Here is a 23,233-nt window from a genome sequence, read left to right as displayed (position 1 = left end):
CAATTTTAACACTTCAATCACAACTAATGCACTGGTAAAAATAAGTACAACAACAAAAAACCAACTAACTTCCTGGAAATGAGAATTCATTTTCCAGTCTTTCTAGGTTCAGGTAGACAAGAAAATAAACAATAATTATGCTTGAATTAAATCTGCCTGAAGGCAAATACATTCAAACACTTTGACATACTCCAGGCATTTCATTAGTAATTTTTAAGAGCACAACAAAATATTTAAGTGAATCCTTGACATTTCCAGAAACAAAATTATATTCTTTGGATCTAAAATATGCTGCTGCTTTACATTTTATATATTGCATGCAAATAATACATTCAAATCAAACATTTTAAATATGTGTAAAATGGGGAAAATGATAGCATTATTAATAACTTGAGATGTTACCATCATTTTAAAAATGCCAGTGAAAATAGAGATGCACTGAGTAGTGGTGTGTGTAAGTGGCCTGCAGCAGTAAATTCTACACCAGTTTTACAGCAATTCCAATATACCTAAAGTAAATTCTAAATGGCCTACATGCTACTCCTGATTTAGGTATGTACATTGATAATTTAGTTTTAATGGCATAAGCTAGTTCTACTGCAAATTTTTCAAAACAGTAGTGGTTTTTAATAGCTAGCTTATTACATAAGTCAGGTAGCCCATGAGAAGATGACATCTTTTCCCTCTGGAAAGCAGTACATTTTATACAAGGCAGAGTTAGCTGTGCAATGCAGGTAACTGAAATGAACATTAAGGACAGACAGCCAGGACAGACTAATAGACTAGGAAGTGAAAGCTGAAAGGACTCCACTGAACAGAGGTAACAAATCACTTCAATGCCGCAATCTGGGGGAAGTTTAGAAAGCATAGAGACATAAATGTACACAAGCCTCAACATCCATACACAGTTTTGCGGGGGGAAGGGAGGAAGCAAAGCAACAAGTAATATCTGTGGTTTGCCTTTTAAAAAATCAGTGGTAGCAGGATGAGAATTAGTGTTGGTTATTAAAAGTACAAGCAGGATTAATGGACACTCTTTGAACTAATGCTGCCAGCTTTCAAGCTGCATGAGTCCAGTCAAAACTGATTAAAAGTGAAAGTACGTTACTTTTCCAATGACATCCTAGAAGGAAATATTGTGTTTTTATCAGAGATTTAAATTTTTTTTTGTATCTTTGTAGAGATCATAGTATAACAGAATCACCTTTTTGTTTTCTACTTTATTTTTATCTCTTCTAAAACTTCTATTCAGCTAATAAACGACAACAAAAATGCAGCTGTGTAGGAGAAACTGCTAAGAATTCTAATGGTACATTCATGATACACAAGCAATAGAAGGGTAGCAGGAAATATACCTAAATAAATAAATAAATAAATGTATTGTAATAGGAGGTGGTGCAGTAAAAATATAATCTCTGGAAATACCTCAGCACTGGAATTAAGCAAGCTATTGTGATTTATGTTTTTCTTAGATCGCGCATTGGCTTGAAATACAGTCAATATAGGCAACTCAAAAAGCAAGAAGTCACCAATTACAAATATTCATTTCATATGGTAGATAACATTTAGAATCACATTTTAACTTTGATTGATTTAATATTTCTGTTGGAAAAAAATCTAGCTTTCACTCTGCTTGTATTTAAGGCACTGTGTTAGCTTCTAACTGAATAGCAGGTTAAAATTAATAACTCTATGGATTTTTTTCATCCACATGTTAGATAAATTACAGTGAACAAGCTACCATACAAAAGAAACATGATTTGGAAATCATGACGAAATCAGAAATTGTCATGACTTAGATAAGAGAATAGAAACTACTCTAAGGCAAGGCAAACGTAATATGAATTGCTTAACTTTAGTGTGCTTAGTCAGGTAGCATTTGTGTTTGATTTTTTCCTTTCTTACTCTTAGTTATTATCCATACTAAACAAATCTCACTTTTATGGTTTTAGAAGCTGGTCTTAAATTATGAATAAGAATATCCTAAAACTTCTGAGGGTGTTCCCTTAGGGAACTCTTACTGTATGCCAGGCTGGCAAATAATACTTCACAAACTAATGTTGTATATTTTATGTAGTAAAAATGTTGCTGACCATCTAAATATTCACTACTATGGCTTGAGCTTAGAGATTCCACTGTCATGCAAATCAGTGCTGCCATACTTGAACACCTCAGTGTAATTCTTTGATATTGACTTCCAGTTAGACAAACATAATTTTATATACATATACACACACATGCATATCTCCATCCAAGTTAAAAGATTAAAATTTCTTGTCTTTGCAACTTTAAGTGAGAAATGTCCACAAGCATCACCAAGGAAGCTTCCTACTTGAAAGAAAAAGATCAAGTCAACTACAACTCAATGAATTGTTTGGTCAGAACAGTACCTTAAAAATAAGTAAATAAATTATCCACATATTAAAAAATTATATATATATATAGTATTGTAGAAAAATAGTTCAAATAATCAGACGTACCTGAAGGAGAATTATGAGCTGAAGCCAAAGATTTGGATTTTGAATCTGAAAGTCGAGAAATGCTATTGGCTCGAGTTCTAGCAGAAACTTTACTTTCTCCTGCTAATGTCAACCTTGCACTTCTGATAATAGCTTCTGGAGTACGAGATGAAGCAGTGCTTCTGGTTATTGTCGCTTCAGAATCACTACGTGCTGACAAAGAGCCAAGTCGAGTTCTGCGGGGTTGAGCAAGTAAGTCTATTCTGGAAATACTCCTCCTCCCCGATGGAGGTTTTGATGTAGAACTTGTAGTGGACACTTCAGAAGCGACTGAAGCTTTATCGGCATCAGCAAGCTCGCTGTCTGAGGCTTCACCAAGCCGTGCTCTGCGCAGGAGAGAAGTCCTTGTAGGACGAGGTCTTGGAAGAGTGGTAGATTTACTAGATTGTCCAAGTATGACAGGAGAGCTTTTTGATTTAGCTGACTTTCCTTCCATTTTAGAATGCAAAAGTTCATCTGCTGAGGCAAAAGGAACTCTTCCATGTGATTTGCCAGAGTAGGTTTCCTGGTCAGATGATAAAATATCGGAAATGGCAGAATGAGGTACACTAGATGTTTGGTCATCATCTGTCAAGTCTACTGATGGTTGTCTCATTCTTCCACTGGATTGCACAGACTTGCGAGCATCAGCTCTAGATCCACCATCTGAAGATCGACTTTTAGTTTTCTTTTCCATCTTTTCTCTGGCACTTGTTGCAGAGGATTTTACAACATCCTTAGAAGGGGAACCAGAGGAACATCTATCTTTATATAAAGTTGTAAAGCTCTTTCGTTTCTGTGTGGATTTCCTTTCACTGTCACCAGTAACAAGACTGATTGTGCTGGCTGTATCTACATCTGATTCTGGTGATATGGAATTATCTCTGTTGTAACTAGGAGTTTCAGGACCTTCATCAGTTTTATTTTCTTCACGCAGTTTAGCTTCAAGGAAAGCCATTACAGCTTCAGTGTCTTTTAAAATGAGTGTTGTATCTAGACTGGAATCAGTGTCCATTGAATCACTTCTGTCACGTATTCTGTTCGCAGATGCTAAGGGGGCAGCAGATCCACTTTGCTTATTAATGTGAGGAATAAGCTCTATGGGTATATTTGTGCTAGGCTTATCTATAGTAAAGCTGCCTTGCCTCACTAACGGTTTTGAGGATTCCTTTTTTTCTCCTGATGCTTTGGGACTTTGTCCTTTAATACTTTCCTCATTCCTTCTTCTTTTTCCCTCACTCTGTGCTAACTTCATTGCTGCTTTATCATGTCCAGGAGTTTTGTCCTGATTATCCAAAGTTTTGCGTGACACAGCAATCTCCTCCTTATCTTTCTCAACGAAGGTTGTAGCAGATTTTGTGGGTGTCCAGTGTCCTTGCTCCTTTCGTTCTTGTTGAATTTTCGCTAGAGCTTGTTTCACCACGGAAGTTTCTCTGCCAGTTTCAGCTCTCTCTTTACTGGAAGAACCAGGGAAAGAGAAAACCTTTTCTCCTGTTGCTTTGGGTGAAAGACCATTCACTGTTCTGCTTGACTTAGCTATACTTCTGCTGTCAGAATCTGAGGCACGAGCTGGAGTTTCTTTCTCTTGAAGTTCAGTGTCCTGCTTTTCACCTATTTCTGATCTCTGATGAGATGCAGTTTTTGTTCTGGAGCTTTCACTCATTTTATCCTCCTTGGGAAGTTGTGGAAGCGTCCTTCTCTTCCGCTCACCTTGGCTGGTCACAGAAGTAGCTGAACCAGTGCTTCTGATGGAAATACCAGATTCACTGATATCTGTGTCTAAAAATGAAGAAGAAAGCATAGCTAAGAAATAATTCAGTAGCAAGCTAAACACGAACATTAAATTAAGACAGCACAATACTAATCAAACAACATAAAACTGTGAAATGCCACTGGAACACCTGAGGGCAGCTCTGAAAGTAATGCGTCCTGCTTTATTATGTTGGCCCACAACATCAGAGGCAGATGGTGGTGTGGCAGTAGATGGCGAACCCTTCTGCCAATATCACATTATATTTTGTTGTCTGACAAATAGCAACAAAGGGGCAGTCTGACAAAAAGGCATCTGACATGGAAGTGATGAAGCCGAAGTGTGGAACTGAACTCCTCCATGCAGAAAAATGGCACCCACTGACATTACTGATGCTTGCTGAACACTTCTGGAGACCAAACAGTGGATGTGAGCACAGTGAGGTGGTGCGTGTGCATTTAAGCAGAGGCGACAGCAGTTCAACGCCGCTGGTGAAGATTTTTACGAGCATGACATGCATGGTCTTGTTCATCACTGGTGAAAACGCAGAGGTAATGGTGGTGTCTATGTTGAAAAAAATATATATATAAACATACATTGGTTGTTCCAGGAGAATAAGGTGTCCCTCGCGGCAAGAACTCTCTAATCCCTTAATTGAATATTATCAGTTACACTGTACATGTGCAGATGTGTGTATAAAACTACTACATTAAATCAAATAGTTATCTTCTGTATTCTTAATTTTTATTTTTGCTTTGCAGTGTCACATCTTAGAAGGAGGTGGCAAAACAATTTGCACATTTTTCTTGTATCACATGTGTTAGGACACTCATTTAGAAAAGCAGGAGATATCACTGAAATCTAAACATTTCTGGATTATTTTTCTTGGGAATTGTCACTTTTATAAATTTAAAAAAAATATATTGGAGGTTCAACAGAAATCAGCATAACTGATATTTGCAAAGTATGTCAGAGAGAAGCCTGTTTTACAAGCTCACTTTTCTTATTCATTTTTTCAGATATCTAGACATTTAAAAGTCTTTAGTAGTAGAGTGACTCAGCATTGTTGATGGCAATATACACACCACTGGAAATTTAACTACCAACATTTCTGAAGAAAAGATAGGCATCTAAGCCAACAAAGCAGACTTTGAATTCTTCTATGGACATACATATTAAATACAATTTTCATCACAAGTTAGGTGCTTGAAAGCTTTTTGGATCTTAAGCATTTTAGAATTCCTGCAATATAGGGGCATATTACACAGTTGTTAGTTCACTTAAATCAAAGTTCTCATACTGGCAAAAGAAGTATTCATCCCTTCAAAGATTCTGGTTAGTGTTCCACCTAAAACATAGAATTTAAATGAATCCAAAAACCACAACATATCCCCCAGCTTGCAAGTTAACCATCCAAAGGATCAGTCTCATCACATCATGTGCTATTAAGTACATATATATATATATATATATATATATATATATTTGTGTATATACACACACACACACACCACTCTGATGCTTCCAAGTAGTATAGAATTTACTCAATTCCCATTATTCTGCATACACGATATATCAACTTATTTAATTTTTCCCCTTTATCTCCTTAGATATTTGATATCCTAAAGAACAACATATTCAAAGTTCAAACTCTATGACGGGTGGAAAAGCTCCTAGAGAGCAGTAGTCACTGTTAAGAATTCTTTCAAGCATCGACACAGACGTTTAAACTACACAAAGGCAAAATTTTTTTGAAAACAATACAATGAGGCTCTGAACTTGGAAGTTCTTTTATTGCTTACTTTAATATATGGCCTCACCTGTTATATTTTAAAACCATGCAATTTACTTTAAAAAGTAATAAAAAAACTACAATAGATTAAATTCATTAAAATCCATTTAATTAAACATACTCACACATACATTATCATCTGCTGAATATAAGCCTGAATAGAGCTTCAGTTAGTAAACAATACAGAATATCTGCTTAGTTTTGTTGTAATATTTCAGTTTCACTTTTTAAAATTTTAAATAAAATATTAAAAGATATTAATCCAACTTAAGGATTAAAATTCATTTCCTTTGTCTTCCATTCTTTGTGTTAGAGCAATACACAGAATGAAAAGCTAACTATTGTGAAGACACTAACTAGTTTTTTTCTAATACAGAATAAATGGTATGGTTAATGTCTCTACAAACACAAAGCATGCAATTCCATTTATCAGTGTTATCTTAAATCTGAGGGCAGCAAAATAAATCTGCAACAAGAAAAATATACATAAGTTACAACTAAATTAAGATGTCCCAGGACAAAGAATTTCAAAGAATAAAAATCACTATGGGATTCAAGATCAAGCAACTCAAACAATGGTTCAGTTCACATAACCCAGGTCTGGTATCAAGAAACTTGTAATTTGTATAGTAAAATATGGATATGGTATTGTTTTGTTCTTTTTTTTCCCTTTTAAAGAAGTTATTATTTACTACTTTTGTAATGCAAACTTGATAACTATTTTGGAAAATCTCTGCTGCTATGCTTTTACACTTGTTTGAGGACTCAAGGAGGAGTGCGCACAGTGAGGAGCAAACCAACCAAATTGTCCCCCTCGCTCTGCTCCCTCCTTCCCCTCCCAAACAACTCAACATCCAAAAAGCCCAGGAAACTGAGGAATAGGCAAGCTGAAGCTTGCTCTGCAGAAGGCCTGCCTGCTGGGCAGAGTGCTGAGGCCAGTTTCCAAACTTAGCAAGGGGAGAATTACAGGATTCCATTCTGAAAGCAGTGATGACTTAGTTTTATCATTTTGAAAACACATTCTTCTGAGAGACTAACTTAAAGGTCAAAGATGTAGCTTGCTCTGAATTTGTAATAGACATATGGAATCTTGAGAATCTGAAGAAAACCAGCAGCTATAACAAAAAAAGTAGAGAACACAAATTACTCTTCAGAATGTAACTTCATGAAAAAAAAGTTATTAGACAGACAAGTAATTAATTTTACTCACCAATATCTAACAAGAGGTTATTGGACAAGTTCTGGAGGTGGTGGTGTGTCTTCTGAAGTGACGTACACAGAAAGGCATTTCTACTTTAAAAACACATTTTTTCCCCATTTAAAAAAATCTTTTAAACTTTGTTGTGAATTTCAAAGTCAACTGGAATAAGAGGAAATGCTGGAATTGCAGGACAGAAACATAACTAGCAGTAGGCTGACAGTTACTTCTCAATTCCTAAACAGCATATCGCATTCAGAATGTGGAAAGCATGGAAATGACATCTTGTGAAATCAATTTGGCAACAAAGAGCTATATTAACTCATAATTTACAGAAGAAAACTATGGAACTACTTTGCTAGATATAGTAACTTCTACCCCAGCATGTAAAAATCAGCATTAGAAGTACATTAGAAGTTTTGTTGCATCAACGTCTCTAGGTTGAAACTGAGAGGAAGAAAACAACTGAGGATAGGTAAGGTAAGCAACTCCTTCATAGCCAAGAGCGTAGACCTTAGTGAACAAACTACTTAAAAACACAGATGGGAACAGTTTAGTTAAGGACAGACGGTTGTTCATCACTGGAGATAAAGTATGTTTTCTTTGTTTCCAGTGTCAGGAATATGCTACTTTTCAGCTGAAGAACAGCTGAATAACAAACTTCAGGTCAGACGGTTTAACACTCAATCCCCAGTATCCCAAAAACATAGCAGGCAGATGAACCCAAACTGCATTCAAGTGAAAGTTTCTTTTATGTTACACTTTGTTTGCTTTAGTATCATTGTTTAATTTTGGCATTCTTCTGCCGTGTCAGAAAACACTACCACTAGAGCTAGTTTTCACATTGTGTCTTCTCAAAGATATGTAAGAACATCAAATGAAGATAAGGTCTTAACAGTATGAAAGTTGCTTATTTATGTACATGATCATTCTTCTCCCCCTTTCAGAGGTTTTTTCATCAGAAATTATGTCAACAAGAACTGTTTTATTACCGTTCTCTAATGCAGCAGGAACAGGTGACTCCAATCTGATATCATCTGGGTCATGACGCGTGTGATTGGCAGCCAAACTAGCCCACTGTGATACCCAACGTTTACTTCCAGGGGCAGTAGAACCTTCCTAAGGAAGAAAAACAGTAAAAGAAAAATGACAACTGTTTGATAAAATCATATTCTCATTCCAAGTTTTCCTGGAATAGAAATGTCAGACACTATCTATCTGGAGGAAACTGAAAAAGGAGTTTACTTGAATATATTTTAGATTTACCGTTTCTAGAACAGCAACATAACTCTACATACAGCTGCAAAGTCAGTATAGAATAAACACCATTTCTTCATGCTATGAAATTTTAAAAATCAGAATCTATAGAAAATATATGAGAACACATGCCTGCTTCGAAACAGAAGAGCAGGGAAGAAACACTGCAGGTAGGGTTGTGGGCAAGTATTAAGAATAAGCTTCAGGAAGATACTTGGGTTACATTTTACCAGTTTAAAAGATGTCTTGTCCAGATACATTGTATTTAGTTCATTATGGAAAGAATGCATTAGGAACTGAAAGAACAAAAAATCTGTGATGGAAAGAAGAGCAAGATAAATAATTTGTCCAGTCTAAATGACAAAAGAAGGAAAGATTGTTTTATACCATTGTACTGGCTAACAGGGTAGTCAGTGCAATCGCTATCTGATTTTTTTTTTTTTTCAGCTGACCTGAAAAGAAAATTGACTTGTTTTCCCAATAGGAAAGCCTTTTGAAACTTTGACAAGTTTTTAAATGAATAAAAGTAAAAATAAAACTCAAACCACCTTCCTACTCCATATTCTTACAGTATGATAAACACTTATTTTCCAAAACCAGATTTCTAAACATAACACAAGATTATTGTTTTACTCTCTATATTAGAGTTTCTCATGCTCCTCCAAAGACAGCAGACAACTATGGATACACGTATGTGTGCATACACAGCAGAACCCTATTGAAGGCTTGAAACATTTTCTAGTTTAGATAGTCTAATCTATGGGACTCAAAAACCAAATTGCTGCAAATGAGAAAAGTCACTGTCTGCAGCACTAGGGGAGTTACATAACCATAGGCAAGTCAAATCAGAAATCGCAATTCAAAATCAACAGAAGAGATGGGAAGGACATGAAGATACGCACACCTCGCTTCTTAAGAGAATGTGAAGCAACTATTTCAGAGGTTACCTGAAGCTCTGCTTGGCACTAATATTAAAAATGTAGATTTCTGTTTAATTTATTGGGCACCCTGGGATTCTAATCTTTGATCAGGAATTAACATTATAGATTTTATGAAATTTATTCAGCAAAAATGGAAGGCTAAAAAGGTGTCATTTAATGTACAAGAACCTCTTAAATTAAGAGTTACTTAGCTAATTAAGAAGATCTGAATTTATATTCCTGAATGCCTCTTAATCATATGTCCGACTTTAATTAATGCAAACAGAAGCATCATGAATCTATTTCAGATTGTTATGAATGTGTTATGCCAGAGATGCATCAAATCACCTCTGTGAACTACAATAGAAATGTCCACATTCTCATTTCTTAGAATCACAATGTTACAAAATTCAAATCTAACAACACTGAAGTAATGCAATTCAATGTTTCAGTTATTTATGGGCATTTCTGAACATGATGTAAGGAAGAGTGCCAGAAAGAATAATTTAACAAAAAACATGCAAAAACAAGCAGCATTTAGCACTGACAACAAAAAGCCTTCCTACTGCTGATACATTTTTTTTTTTTTGCTTTGTTTCTCTGTCCTACCAAAGCAATTAATTACAGCCTAAATCAGATATGATGGTAGTTCTACTTATCCCTAATTGTTTGTGTATCACCTAAGCAATTCCATTGATATGATTTCCAATAAATAATCACTTCCTAATAAAGTATGAAGATTTTGCAAATTAATGGTAATTACACTGTTAAAAATTCTTAAATAGGAGTGGATGCACGTGTCATTTTGTCAGTTTTCTATATATACAAGCATAGACAACAAAGCTATGAAATTCCTTTTACCAGTAGTTAAAAAAATGGATATTTTAATCCTTCACTAAAAGGTTTTTTATTATAAGCAAAACGTAGCTCAGCAATAGAATCCAACATGTCCAGATGTGAAAGGTTCATAAAGCATTAAAAGTCCACATCCAGTTATCCAAATTTTCTCCATATAATCCACACATCTTATAGGCTTTCAATAAGCAGTCCTTTAAGTCTTCCCTTGAAGACCAAGAGGAATTTCCCAGCCGTTCAGAAAAGCCAGGCTGACATCAGAGGACCCAGCATTATAACTTTGTGTTGAATCTGCTTTCCCTTATTACATATTCAAACTAAATCTGAGCGATACATCCACAAGAAAAATACCCATGGATTTATGAAGATTTATTATTCAGCCTGAAGATTCAGAGCTTCCATCTGTGTATCTGAAAAAAGACATAGCACATACATATGATGCCTAGAAGCATCCCCATTACTTGGCATTTCAGAGCATTATAAATAAGTTCAAAAAAATTTCAGTAAATAGAACCCCAAATCAGTTTTTTTAGATACATATTCCAGTTACCTCAAGTTCTAAATATCCGACTATGCCATCTTTTCATACATTTAAGAGGCATCTTGAAAGTCTTTTAGTCGCTCTCTCCCCCTCTTTTTCTGAACCACACTCCTCTATGAGCACTGATTTTTTTTCCCTCCCAAGTTTCTATACTTCACTTATAGACAATGTTTTCACATTTCTTCATGGAACAACACTGACACGCATCTCAAATAGCTCTTTTTTCCTTCTGTTACATTAACTCTGCTTACACAGCAAACTCCAGCAATCACATCCACGTATCTGAAGTAAATGAATTATATCAATCTGTTCTTGTAATGTAGATCTCTATTCCCTTAATAATGCGAGTAAATCTCTTTGGCTCCTTCTCTAGTTTTGAATTCTCCTTTCCTAAACAAGAACAGTAACAAATCTCTTGCCAGTGTTCTGGAGATTCACTGCCACCTCCCATCATGGTGCCAAGATTTCCCATTTCTGCTGCTAATGCATCACCCAGTGCTTGCCTTTTCACAGCCACAGGACACTGCTAATGTAGTCATCCTATGTTTAATCACAGCTTCTAATTTCAAACAAAAAGCCAATATCAAACTTCATACTCAATGGTTTCTCTACAGAAGGAAATGAAATTAGTGTAATTAGAATAGACAAACAAAAGGACATAAAAGCCTCTGAATAGACACGGCTCTTCCCCAGCTTTAAGGAGCAATACAGCAAATATTTACATGAAGTTATTTTGCGTTCACAATGTCAGCACTTATTTATTTTCAATAGCAAAGACATGAAATGGGTGTTCAAAACAAGGAACACCGTAGCCAACAGCACTGATGACACTGTAAATAGAAAAATAAAAAAAGTACGCCCTTAACAAGCACATCAAAAATAATGTTGATAAATCATGTCCACAATTTAAGAATGGTGGTTAGAATACAGTAACTGGTCACTGAAAATTCAATGGAAGCCGGGTGAATGTATCATAGCCCAAAAGACTGCAGTATTTTATTAAGTGTGCTCATATAATCAGAACATCTATCAACAGCAAAAATTATTCTTTGTTCTCTATCATTTAACTTTTGTTCTTGAAACTCACTTACCTGGGTTGGCAAGTGGCAGCTTATAATATAGAAAATAAAAACATTTAAATATTTTAGATAAATGGATTCAGCATTTTTACTGTCTGATCTGTAATCGTTGAAAAGGCAAGTGCATGCAGGCTCAATGCAATTGTGTTAAGACATTCACTCTGCATTTTATCTAGTCTCCTGACATACACCACTTTAAAATATCAAAGCCTGTCACATCAGAAGTGAGACCTTCTTTATAAGAATTCTATGCTCTTCAAAGCAAGCTATTTATAACCTGCCCTGTAAAGTTAACATATCCAAGCTCAGAACAATTTCTCAACCCCTAAACGCTTTTATAAAACATTATTAATTTCCCAAGACATCATTCCCAACTTCCAAGATTGAAATCTTTTCTTTTTTTTAAAAAATGTCAAACATCTTCTGATTTAATCTGTTTTTTCTAAATATCTATAGATACAACCACGATGGGCAAACGAAACAAGCCTGGAACAGTGAGCTACCCCAGTGTCACCTGACTGGTTAGTCAAGGCATTCAATAGGGTTTATTCATTTATGATCTGCAGCTCAGTAATGCAGGAAGTTTTCCAAAAAGAATAAGCAGAAAAGCTCATCTACGGTGAGAATATGGTGTTCATGTACTTTGCGAATCAAACACATTTGCCTCTCCCTTTCCCAAAAATAACAAAATCTGTTTTGGTAAAAGACTTTCTCCAGCTGAACTAACAGTTATGCTCCTGATGTTTCCCTGTTATGACACTACAAAAGGCATCTCCCTTTTACTGAATTAACTTCTCTTTTTCTTCCATATATCTACTGACATACTCTGTCGTTTCTCTGGTAAGCTTTTCTCCAATTGTCATTTGTCCTCATCTCTTACTACACTAATTTGTGCTACATCTACATGGTTTGGTCTCCTTTACATACAAAACAATTTTCATTTTTTCCCCTATGATATCTCATAATAATCCTAGAAATTAAGACTACAACACAAAGCCCACTCCTCCTCCAACACATAAAGAAGGCTTACTTATTCAGCAAACAAAAAGTGACCATTTCTGTAATTTCAAGCTAATTCAAAGCAAGTTTTTGTATGTCATTGCCACAAGAGTTCTTAAATTTGTCCTATGATTGCAGAAGTCCTCTCAAATCAATCCCTGCAATGTGTAAAGCACAATTATGGTTATAAAATTAATCGTATATCCTACTGCTGTTTACAAAAGCAAAACAAAAAAAAAACAAACCAAAAACTCCCAACAGAAATAGAAACAAATCAATACTTTTAATTTCTTGAAAACTCACTAGGTTTAAAGGAGCAAAAAGGCATAAAAAAGAAGATAGTCCAGTTTAATTTACAGATAACTCAAAGAAGCATGGTGAAAGGCAAACTTTGTCAAATTCTTCTATAGATCACAACCACCCTGGTAAGATTATAACTTCCTTGAAGCAGTAACCCTAGAAAAACTACTCAAAGAAACTAATCTAAACAGAGTTGTATATCCAGCATCTCAGCATTGTGCAGTACCTCAAAGGCAAAAACTACGAAGAATGCTTTTTCTATGGAAAGCACAAGTCAAGATACCAAAACAAGTGTATTGACATGGCAGGCAGATACTCATACTTAAAGCTCTCGATATATTCCAGAAAGTTTTCTTATTTACAGTTTGATACATCCAGTGGAATAAATGTGGTGTGTTTCACTATCAGATCAATTCTGTTCCAGTTTGAGCCCGTTCTGACACATTTCAGATTACAGTTTATCATCCACCAATATATCAGTATCCCAGGATTTCACACAATATAATTAACATGTAGCTCATGTGCATATTCTGAGTCATATAAAAGGAGAGACACTTTCCTTTACCTTATCTTTCATCAACTGATTAAATTATACTGCCTCTCAGGCAAATAACATATGTGACTTCTCATGAGTAGCATCTCACTTGAGAACTGAAACCTTGAATGCAAAAACCTCCAGCTTTGTAACCAAGAATAATTGAAACATTTTTTCTATTCATCCACCATTTTTTTCCTAGCTGGCTTTCTCTCCCTCACTGAATGCATGTAACATACTTCTGAATTTTAATACCTTCCCAATTTAACTTGGGAAACTGGGACACAGAAATTTCAGTAATACAATAAAGAACAAAGAAAAATAAACTTATAGATCTGAGCCAATATTTTCTAGGAAAAGCTTTGTTTGCTGTTTAATACTTATTGGTCAACTATTAGTGCTCTGTCTTATTGGAAGAAAAAGGAAGACCATCAAAAATTAAATTCTACCTCTGTGTCAAGAAATCCAGTTGTACTCAGTGGTCTTTTTTCTTCCAGCACTACTGTAGTAGAATTTATAGCCCAATCTTTTACTAAATCTTTCTGGTTCTCGTTGATAACAGGCCTATTATAATCCTGGCTGTCATCCACTCCAAATACCTGAAAATGAAACAAACCATTACACACATTAACTCAATACCATCCTGATATTATGTTCGATGTTAATGGATGGATGGTGGCATGCTGGATAGTGAGTTCATGTATTTTTGTTGTATTATGCTTATCTGACATCCTGGTGAAATCAGCAGATTGAACAGAAGAAATGTTTACTGCAATGGAAAAAAAGAAAGAGCAGAAGTGTACATCAACACTGAAAATTTAGGGAACTGCTAGCTGGAATAGTCACAAATGAAAAATGACACCGATGAAAGAAACAAATGGTGAAGACAAAATTATTGCAGAATCCATTTCCCAGTCAATGAAAAAATCAATAACTAAAACCTACCACATTTTCAGAATTTTGTCATGAGCTAGAGAAAACAAATCTAAACGGTTACATTTGCCACTAACACTCTCGTTGCATTACTGAATATAAACAAAAATCTCAGTTTTTCATTTCTTGGGAATTTAGTAGACATCAGAAGTTAACCAGATCTCACAAACCATGCAGAATAATCTCGTTCAATATGTGCCTTGCCATGGTTCTGCTATACTGAACTGATGCTTACAGCAATTCTACTGTTCGAGAGAAATAATTTCCCCACAACATTTGAAACCATTGCTCATAGAGAAAAATCCTAGAAACAGTTAGGTATGTTTTAACTTTCACCAAGGCAATTTCATGAAATGGAGTTAAGCAGGACAGGCAGTATACTGTCTGTCAAATTTCATGTGAGTCAAAGATATTAAGGAATAATCACTGCTTTCAGAATTTACGTATTCTTCAAAGACACTTAACAGAATATTTTGCATCTTGAAAATCTACCATTTAAAAAATTTACATTAAAGCTAGCTGCCAGAAAAGAACTGCAACATCAAAAATTGTTTCATCTTGAAGATGAAGAAAAAGAAAGAAAATGGAAATTATCCTCTTGTAAAAAATGACTTGTTCGAAACAGAAAGAAAGAGCTACAGGGAATTACTTTTTTTTTTTATAATTCAGTTTGGATAGTAAAGCTAGAGGCTCAGTTAAACAAAATTCTGCATGATGTCAGTATACCTAAAAAAAGATTCACCACTAGATGGCCACAAACCATAATGTTTGTTAAACGTTTGAAAAGCACCTTCTGCTAACGCTCCCTAGATTTGCAATACATATAATCATGTCCAGGTACTGTTTTACATGACTTGCTTAGGAGAATTTTATAATAGTTTATTTCCTTAGAAAAAGTGTAACAGAACATAGGATTCCCCTTTAATGATCTACTTTTGTCTTGTAACGAGGCAATTTTTAAAGGTAGAAACAATCTGGCTATTATTCGGTGTCTCCTTTCTTTGAACATATCATTACTCTGCAGCCACATCCTCCTTGTTTACTATACTTCTATTGTCCAGAGTTTACACTTTCTTTTAAATAAAAGCAATTTTTTTCAGGTATCTGAAGGAAAATGTGAACACACAGTTCCACAGCTAGAGGAATGAGAACTACACAATTAAGTTGCAGCCTGTACATTTCTTACTACTAGCTGGTGGCACACTTATTATGTCAAATTTCTTTATTTGTACTCACATTTGTACTCTTTATTTGTACTTTACTTGTACTCACTTAAGCCTTCTTTCTTTCAGCATTATTTCTTCCAGTTTTGGTGCTTTAAGTAAGTTTTGTTATTCTCCTTCCATTACTGAAATTGCTTCAAAAGCAAATTTGATCTTTTCTTTTTGTGTAAGGCAATACTTACTACAAATAAGATCCAAGAAACCAATTTTCTTCTTAATACTACTTTGAATGTTCCCTCTGCAAATATAGCAGGGATATCAAAGGCCCAAAGAGCAAATATTTAGCAACGTTGCTATTATTTATTATCTATTTATTACTATTATGTAGAAAGCAATAGACAGCATCTGCAATAAATTAATAATTTTCACATACATTTAACTTCTAGTGACACCTGCATGCACAAGCACCTGCACCAAAGCTGCATTGCTATGCCACCTCAAAGCTCTTCTTGGGAAGAGTGATCCAGCCCTAAATTTCAAAACTACGATATAAAATACCCCTTCAAATCCAGAAATCGTTAACAGATACTTAAAACTTGACATTTAACAGCTATGCAGAAAGTAAGATAATTCTTGCTTAACGTTTGACATAATTTAGAACATCTCAGACACATCAGAAAATGAGTACTTCAGGATTAACCAATCCACTTTACTGTCTACCAAATAATGAGAATATGCTCTCAAAAGAAACAGCCATGGGATAATCTGAACGCTTGTGTTAGAAAATGTCTTTCTGTCATTGTCAGGAGCACAAGGGATAACTTGCATAATTTGAAACAAGAGAAATTCAGATGGCATATAAATGAAAAGCTTTTTCAGCCCAAGAACATCAAGCAAGGTTGTCCAGTCTTGCTGGAGCACAAACTCAATTTGATAAGTACAGACGTGACATGCAAATTAACTGATGGCAAAGTAATTGGACTTTGTTGTAGATGTTAATAAATGCTACAAATTTATCTCCGCAACAGTTTTCCAATATTATCACATAAGATGAACTTCAGCTACATAAACTAGTCACTTAAAAAAACCCAACCCTTAATCCAATTAAAAAAAAAAAAGTAACAAAACCTATGTAACACAAAATAATCAAGACAGTTCTTCTGGGAAGCACTGGTGCATTTCTGGGGACAGCCTGAGTTACAGGACCAACTCTGATCACGTGCTCTGCCCTATTCTACAAGGGCTAATATTAGAGAAAAGAAGAACAATCTCCTCCGGCAGACTGTGTGCATTTTGCTTTCACAGTAGTTCATGACTCAGAGCACACCTGCTTGTCACAAGAGCTGAAGCAGAGCTTTAACACAAGCTAGCTTTATTGGTCAAGTTGTTGGTCATCTTCACTCTACGTCCCTCAGTTGTACACAATAGATAACTACATTATAGGTGAGAATAATGAGCATAGGCTTAATGAACAGGAGTGACTGCTCTTTAAAACTTCTTTACTGCTAAGTGAGCATCTAGAAATTAAAATAAACAGGAAAGTTGGAGGAAACACTCTTCTGTATCAAAAGGCAGAAAATGCAGTTGCTAAATAAAAAAGTACTTTACATTTTCCTAACAGGCTTTATCTACACTTCTAAGTACTTGAGGAAGAATCTTCTTTTTCCCATTTTTACATGATACCTTTCCTGTTGTATCCCACTAAGTACATTTCAGAATTTCTAGCGTTAGGACGTTATACTTGCTTTTTAATTTCAAGATACTAATTTTCAGTTAATGGAGACTGTAGTATGTTTGACTGTCAGAGAAGTCAAACAGAAGCAAATTTCAAAAACTGAGTTGTGATCTGATACAGTTAAGGAAAAAAAAAGACAGAGAGGGAAGAGACATTAATTGGAAAAGGCAAGCTGGATTAAGACACTGTTTGGTTAGGCTGTGAAAGAACAAAAAAGTCTGAATAAGCCAACACTCTTGAGTATGCTTGACTAATAAGAAGATTTCAAAGAGAAGGGAAAGAGGCACTGGATGCACATGGCAGATAAACTTGGCAGTGCTGAACTTCAAATGTTCAGACTGAGCACCTCGTAAAGAGGTTAGTCTGGTCATTCATAATGTGGAGTAAGTTGGTGGTTAGAAATCAAAATTTCTGATAACAGGAAAAAAGGACAAATGAGAAAACATTTTCCTTTTCCTTTGAAATTTGATGAGCCAGAGTAAAATGCTTATTTTCATCTCGCATTTAGCTATTGCGCGAACTGCGTTTAACCAAGTTGCTTCTGAGATGCCTGATCAGTAGTTTATGTTTGCTCCTGGCAGTTAGCTGAGCTATTGCAGCCAAGCAGACACTGTGTCCTGTGCAGGGAACCCCTCATGAATTCCTGGCGATTTTCACAGAAGCTGTTTAAGGCATTTTAACTATATATTGAAGACTTAGAACACAAAACACACTATTACTAAAAAAAAAGCTACATATACAAATAAAGAAGAGCAGTGTGCTAAGCTTAATAACTTCCTCTTACCAACAGCCAGTTACCTATTTACATATTTTGTACTTGTTTTAATGAAAAATTCATTTCCTTCAGAATTTCAAATTCAAAAGGAAATGATAAGTTTAGGGACTGTAAGACTCCTCAGCCTCCCCCAGTGTAGAAAGAAAGGAAGTTCCAAACATTCTGCATTCTGCTAAAACTTACACGCTCAGATGATTTGATAGGCTTCAACTGTTCTACTGTTGGTTTCCTTTTAATTTCTTTTTTTTAAAGTTGTAGTCATGAAATAAAGTCACTCCACAACCAAGACACTAAATAGGGCTAAAAAGCATTCTTTCTGGAAAAAAATCACTGAAGCAGTGATAAAGGCAATTAAATTCACTGAATGTGAAAAGGCAGATGATCAGAAAGTTATTTTCTGAAAATAGATACATCTGTCTCAGTTCCTTTGCAGTCTTTGAAGCATTCAGATTTTTTTTTCTCCTGACTTATTTCCTGTTCTTTGATTCTTTTCACTTAGTTTGTCATCAATGCTACTGCAATAAAATACATATCATCCTGTGGATATTACATATTGCAATGCAAAATACTTCCCCATTCCCTGCTCTGCTTGCACCATAAATGCATGTTTTTGGAAGTACATAGTTTTAATACAGATCAGAAGATATATTTTTTAATGTATCTTTAGGGTCCTACAAATATATATGTTCAGCTACATATAGATCCATGTTTTGAACCAATCCCCACTGTGTACTTCATACTACTTAAAAATGATGAAAAACATCCAAATTAGTCTATAATTCTCACAGAGATGGATTGATACATATTGGAAATGTAGCCATGTAATGAAACACCTACTTATGATTTGGTCAATTGGCATTACTCTGAAACTTGTAGTCCCCAGTTTATCATTTAGCAGTTACTTCATGTCTAACACAATGGAGGTATTGCAGGTACTTTCTCAGCCTATCCAAGATTATCTATGTAGCTTTAAAGTCTACAACAGACAAGATCCAGCAAGCAACCTTTCCGCACACTTAAAGGACAAAAGAAAAAACACCTATGAAAAATTACGCAGTCAAAAATTAAGCTGTTTAAAATATATTTTTTGAGAAGTTATTATAGATGATGATACCTCAGGCTATTTGTCTATGACTGACCTCCAAAGTCGCCTTGCATGTTAAAATAATACCATATTAAGCAGTTTCATTGCTGCTTGCAACACAAAAGCAATAAAAACTCTCTCATTAAGTCCTAGCTCAGCAAGGAGAAATACAGAGCAGTCCTTGAAGAATGCAACTTTAACCAGTAACTTAACAGAGTATGAGCAGACAAACCCCAAGAGCAAAATGAATAAGGAAATTCAATTTATTGTAATGCCCACTTACATGTATAGTGTGGGAAAAAAAAGAAACAACCGAAACATGACTTTTATCATAAACAGAAAGATGAAAGATGTAGAAAATGAAAATGGAAAACCTGGTGTCACTATCAACACCAGTTCGGCATCATCTCCTAAACTATTACTGCTATTCCAGATTTATAAAGAGGAAAAAGAATCTCATGATTGAGCCAGCAGAACAATATTCTATGTGTATTCTACCTGTGGTTTATAATTGAGTACATAAAATAACCGAAGTAATCAATGAGGACAAAAGAAAACTTTATCCAAGGCCACTGTCTCCATATGCACGATTTGCTAAAGAATTCCAGATTCCCTGTTTAGCAAAGCTGATGAGATTCAAAACAGACGTGTAACCTTTATTCTACTCATTCTTTTCCCAGGCATGCTCTGCTATAGTTAACTCCCAGAAAACCCAGACCTACAGAAATAAAAAATACTCTTCCTACACTCTAAAAACCCCCGAAGAGCCTGCACACAACTCATTGAGCCGCTTCTCCTTTATCGCAATTCTGCGGTATTAAGGGTAAAATCCTTAATATTCCAAATACATCCATTCTTACTTATTAAAATTTAATACTGATATTTTGATTTATTAAGAACATGAAACTCACTGCCCTGATCATTTGTAGTCTTTCTATTAACAAATAGGAAGATAAACTTCAGAAACTTCATTCGTAACTCCTTCATCCACTGAGCGACTTACCTTTTGTGTGGTTCAGGAACATTTCTTATCTGACACATTCGATTTTTTTTTATTGTAAAACATACATAGTTTACAATTCAGAGCAAAACAGAATTGCTACGAAAGTAGTGTCACCTATTCTATTATGTTGGCCCGCAACATTAGAGGCAGACGTTGGTCATAAGGCAGTAGAAGTTGAACCTTCTCACCAATATTCCATTACATGCTGTTGCTGTGTGACAGATGGCAACAGAGGGGCAAGTCTGACAAAATGACATCTGACATGGAAGTATGTATGAAGCAAAGGTGTGGGATGAAATTCCTCCATGCTGAAAATAGTGTACACACTGACATTCATCAACAATGGATGCGAGCACAGCGAGGCAGTGGGTGCTGCATTTCAGCGGTGGTGACAACAGATCACCTGCACTGGTGCCAGTTTTTACAAGCACAGCATGCAGACTCTTGTTCACCACTGGTGAAAATGCACAGCTAATGGAGGTGGCTATGTTGAAAACTGGTGTTTTGTAGCTGAGAGTTTGCTCTACCAAACAGTGTTATTGTGCTCTTCATATCAGTTATAGTTTCTACAGAAATAAGTAAAAGGCTTTACTTTGCAAGTGACCCATTATATCCTAAAACAGAAAAAACTGATATCTTATGACTGTTTCTCTGCTTCCTCTTAATAACATAGCTTAACCTGTATAAAATTCAAGATTGCTCTGTTTTTTTAAACTTACTCTCCACGGTTTTTGTTTTGAGAGAACTGACACACTATTTCTAATCATTCAAAGCCAGCCACACATCAGTGGTGCTTATTCACACTGAGGAAGCTCAAATGACAGCACAGAACAAATAATTATAGTATTCCTGGAATATTAGCTAATTGCATCAGTTCCTATAATCGTTGATATAAAAATGGAAATTAATTGATATGAGTTAAATAGGCATATACAGGTTATACAGAGATATTCATATTTATATATAAATGTTTAAATCCGAAATGTAGTTGCTAATTATCTTAAGTTCTGTTATTTTTTTTTTAAAGAGATTTGATTTTAGGACACACAAAAGAAGCTATTAATATGCAAAAACTTTAACAAACTTCTCTTTTTTCCACACATTTCAGGCTTTGAACACATTTATATAAGTTGCTTTCGTTACAGTGACCTTGCCTGGGAGATCTTAGTCTTGCCTAATCTTAATTTTCACAAATTTCTATGGTGTTGCAAGTTGTAAAAGGTTCATGTCTCAATATATTTATTTTTTTGAGCCATTTATTCTAGACAAGCTACAGTCTATTCACTCCAAGATAGTCATCATTGCAGATAAATGATTCGACCCATCTCTTTGGGAAATCTATTTCAGTGAAAAGTTTTTCTTTGTCAGGCAGAAAGCTTATTTATGTTATTATTAATGTTATTATTATTATGTTAGGTAGAAAGATTATTTTTGTATCTTTCTCACATTCTCTTTTCATATGACAGGTTTTAAAATGCTTTACTTTTTTCTTAAACAGATTGTCATTTGTTAAACTGAAATCTTTTTTGCTTTAGTCTCTTTTTAGATACTGAAAGAATAGCAGAGGGAGAAATGGATCCCTATATTAAAGAAATATGTTGAATAAAACAGAACTGCATCCTCTACTGATCATTAGATTATCATTCACATAACTATCTGTTATGCTTGAATATTTCCTAGATTCACTAGAAAAAGGCCATATAAGGCAAAAATCGTGCTTTTGAAGGCAACAATATGGTACAAGATTAAAGTCTTATCCAATTTTTTTTTGTTTTAAAACTACATACAGACATCTCATTTTTCTGAGAATTTGAACTTCAATTTCCCAAATATTTCTCTTGGATCCTAAACTCAGAAGAAAGCATTATTAGTCATTACTTGATTAATAAATTGTTGATTGATTTTTGACAGTTTAATGCCACACTAGCACTTGTGATTATGTTCTTACATACTTGCTGAAAGAGAATAGAATCTTTGCCTAAGATTAAAGCTATGGCTAAGACTTTGCAAATGAACAAGTAATGCAAATTAGTCTGAAGATTCTCATCCTTTCTTCCAGTATAAAGACGACAAAAAAAAGTAAAAAAAACTACCTAAACCAACAAGCAATTTATTCCATAGGAAATTCTTCAGGTAGATTGGACAGAAATTGTAGTACCATTCTAGAATATCTAGAATAAATTGTTACAGGTGAACCATTTGCAGTTTTGTGTAAATGTTTTAGAGAGTTATCCTTGGCATTCTGTAGTTTTCACCTAAATCCTAGCAAATTCAACTCATGAATTTCAATGAATCTTTTGACCCAATGGATACTTGTGAATGAAATTCAATCTAGCAGGCTGCTCAGAAGAAAAGACTGATGCCTCAACTCAGAAAGAGAGGTTCAGCTGGAACCACTGATTATATACATACCAACTAATCATTTAAATGGTCAAGAGAGCAGCACAGTAGTTGACAAACTAGCACAAGTCCTCACACTTATCCACCTTTTATTAGGAAAGTATAAGAATCCTCACTCAGCATTTGCAATTTAAAAATGGAAGAGAAGCAAAGCTGAGTGAAACTGCAGGCAAGTTTTGATCTCCCTTTGATTTTTATTTTCTGCACTGGATGTTTTTCTGCACTGCATAAAAATAGCATCATACTACTTTTATACTACCAAGCACAGAATTATTCAGGAAGGCTTACATGCCAAAATCTAGTATCTGTGAACAGAGCCTTAAATAAAAGTGAAAAGATATAGGACACCTAAAGGAATAAATGTCTCTGCTTTTCTTCATTCTAAATCTTTAAAGTCTAATGATGTAGTTTTCTAG

The 23,233-nt window shown here is 35.0% G+C and overlaps 1 protein-coding gene across 14 annotated transcripts in view; it reads right to left on the bottom strand.

The window, feature by feature from the left end:
* Positions 1-23,233, bottom strand: part of CEP170 (centrosomal protein 170) — an 88,071-nt gene that overhangs the window by 19,634 nt on the left and 45,204 nt on the right. For 13 of the 14 annotated variants that reach the window (XM_090135351.1, XM_090135346.1, XM_090135350.1 and 10 more), the window contains 3 exons: positions 14,174-14,323; positions 8,231-8,357; positions 2,481-4,277 (listed from right to left, as the gene is read on the bottom strand). In XM_090135351.1, coding sequence (XP_089991477.1) covers positions 2,481-4,277; positions 8,231-8,357; positions 14,174-14,323 — 2,074 coding nt within the window. The remainder of the gene's footprint in view (positions 1-2,480; positions 4,278-8,230; positions 8,358-14,173; positions 14,324-23,233) is intronic. The other variant, XM_090135348.1, reaches the window with a different exon arrangement.

The sequence above is a fragment of the Phasianus colchicus genome, chromosome 2 (genome assembly GCF_987193195.1).
Source record: "Phasianus colchicus chromosome 2, bPhaCol1.hap1.1, whole genome shotgun sequence".
Taxonomy (NCBI): domain Eukaryota; kingdom Metazoa; phylum Chordata; class Aves; order Galliformes; family Phasianidae; genus Phasianus; species Phasianus colchicus.
This window is presented reverse-complemented; position numbering and strand designations above follow the sequence as displayed.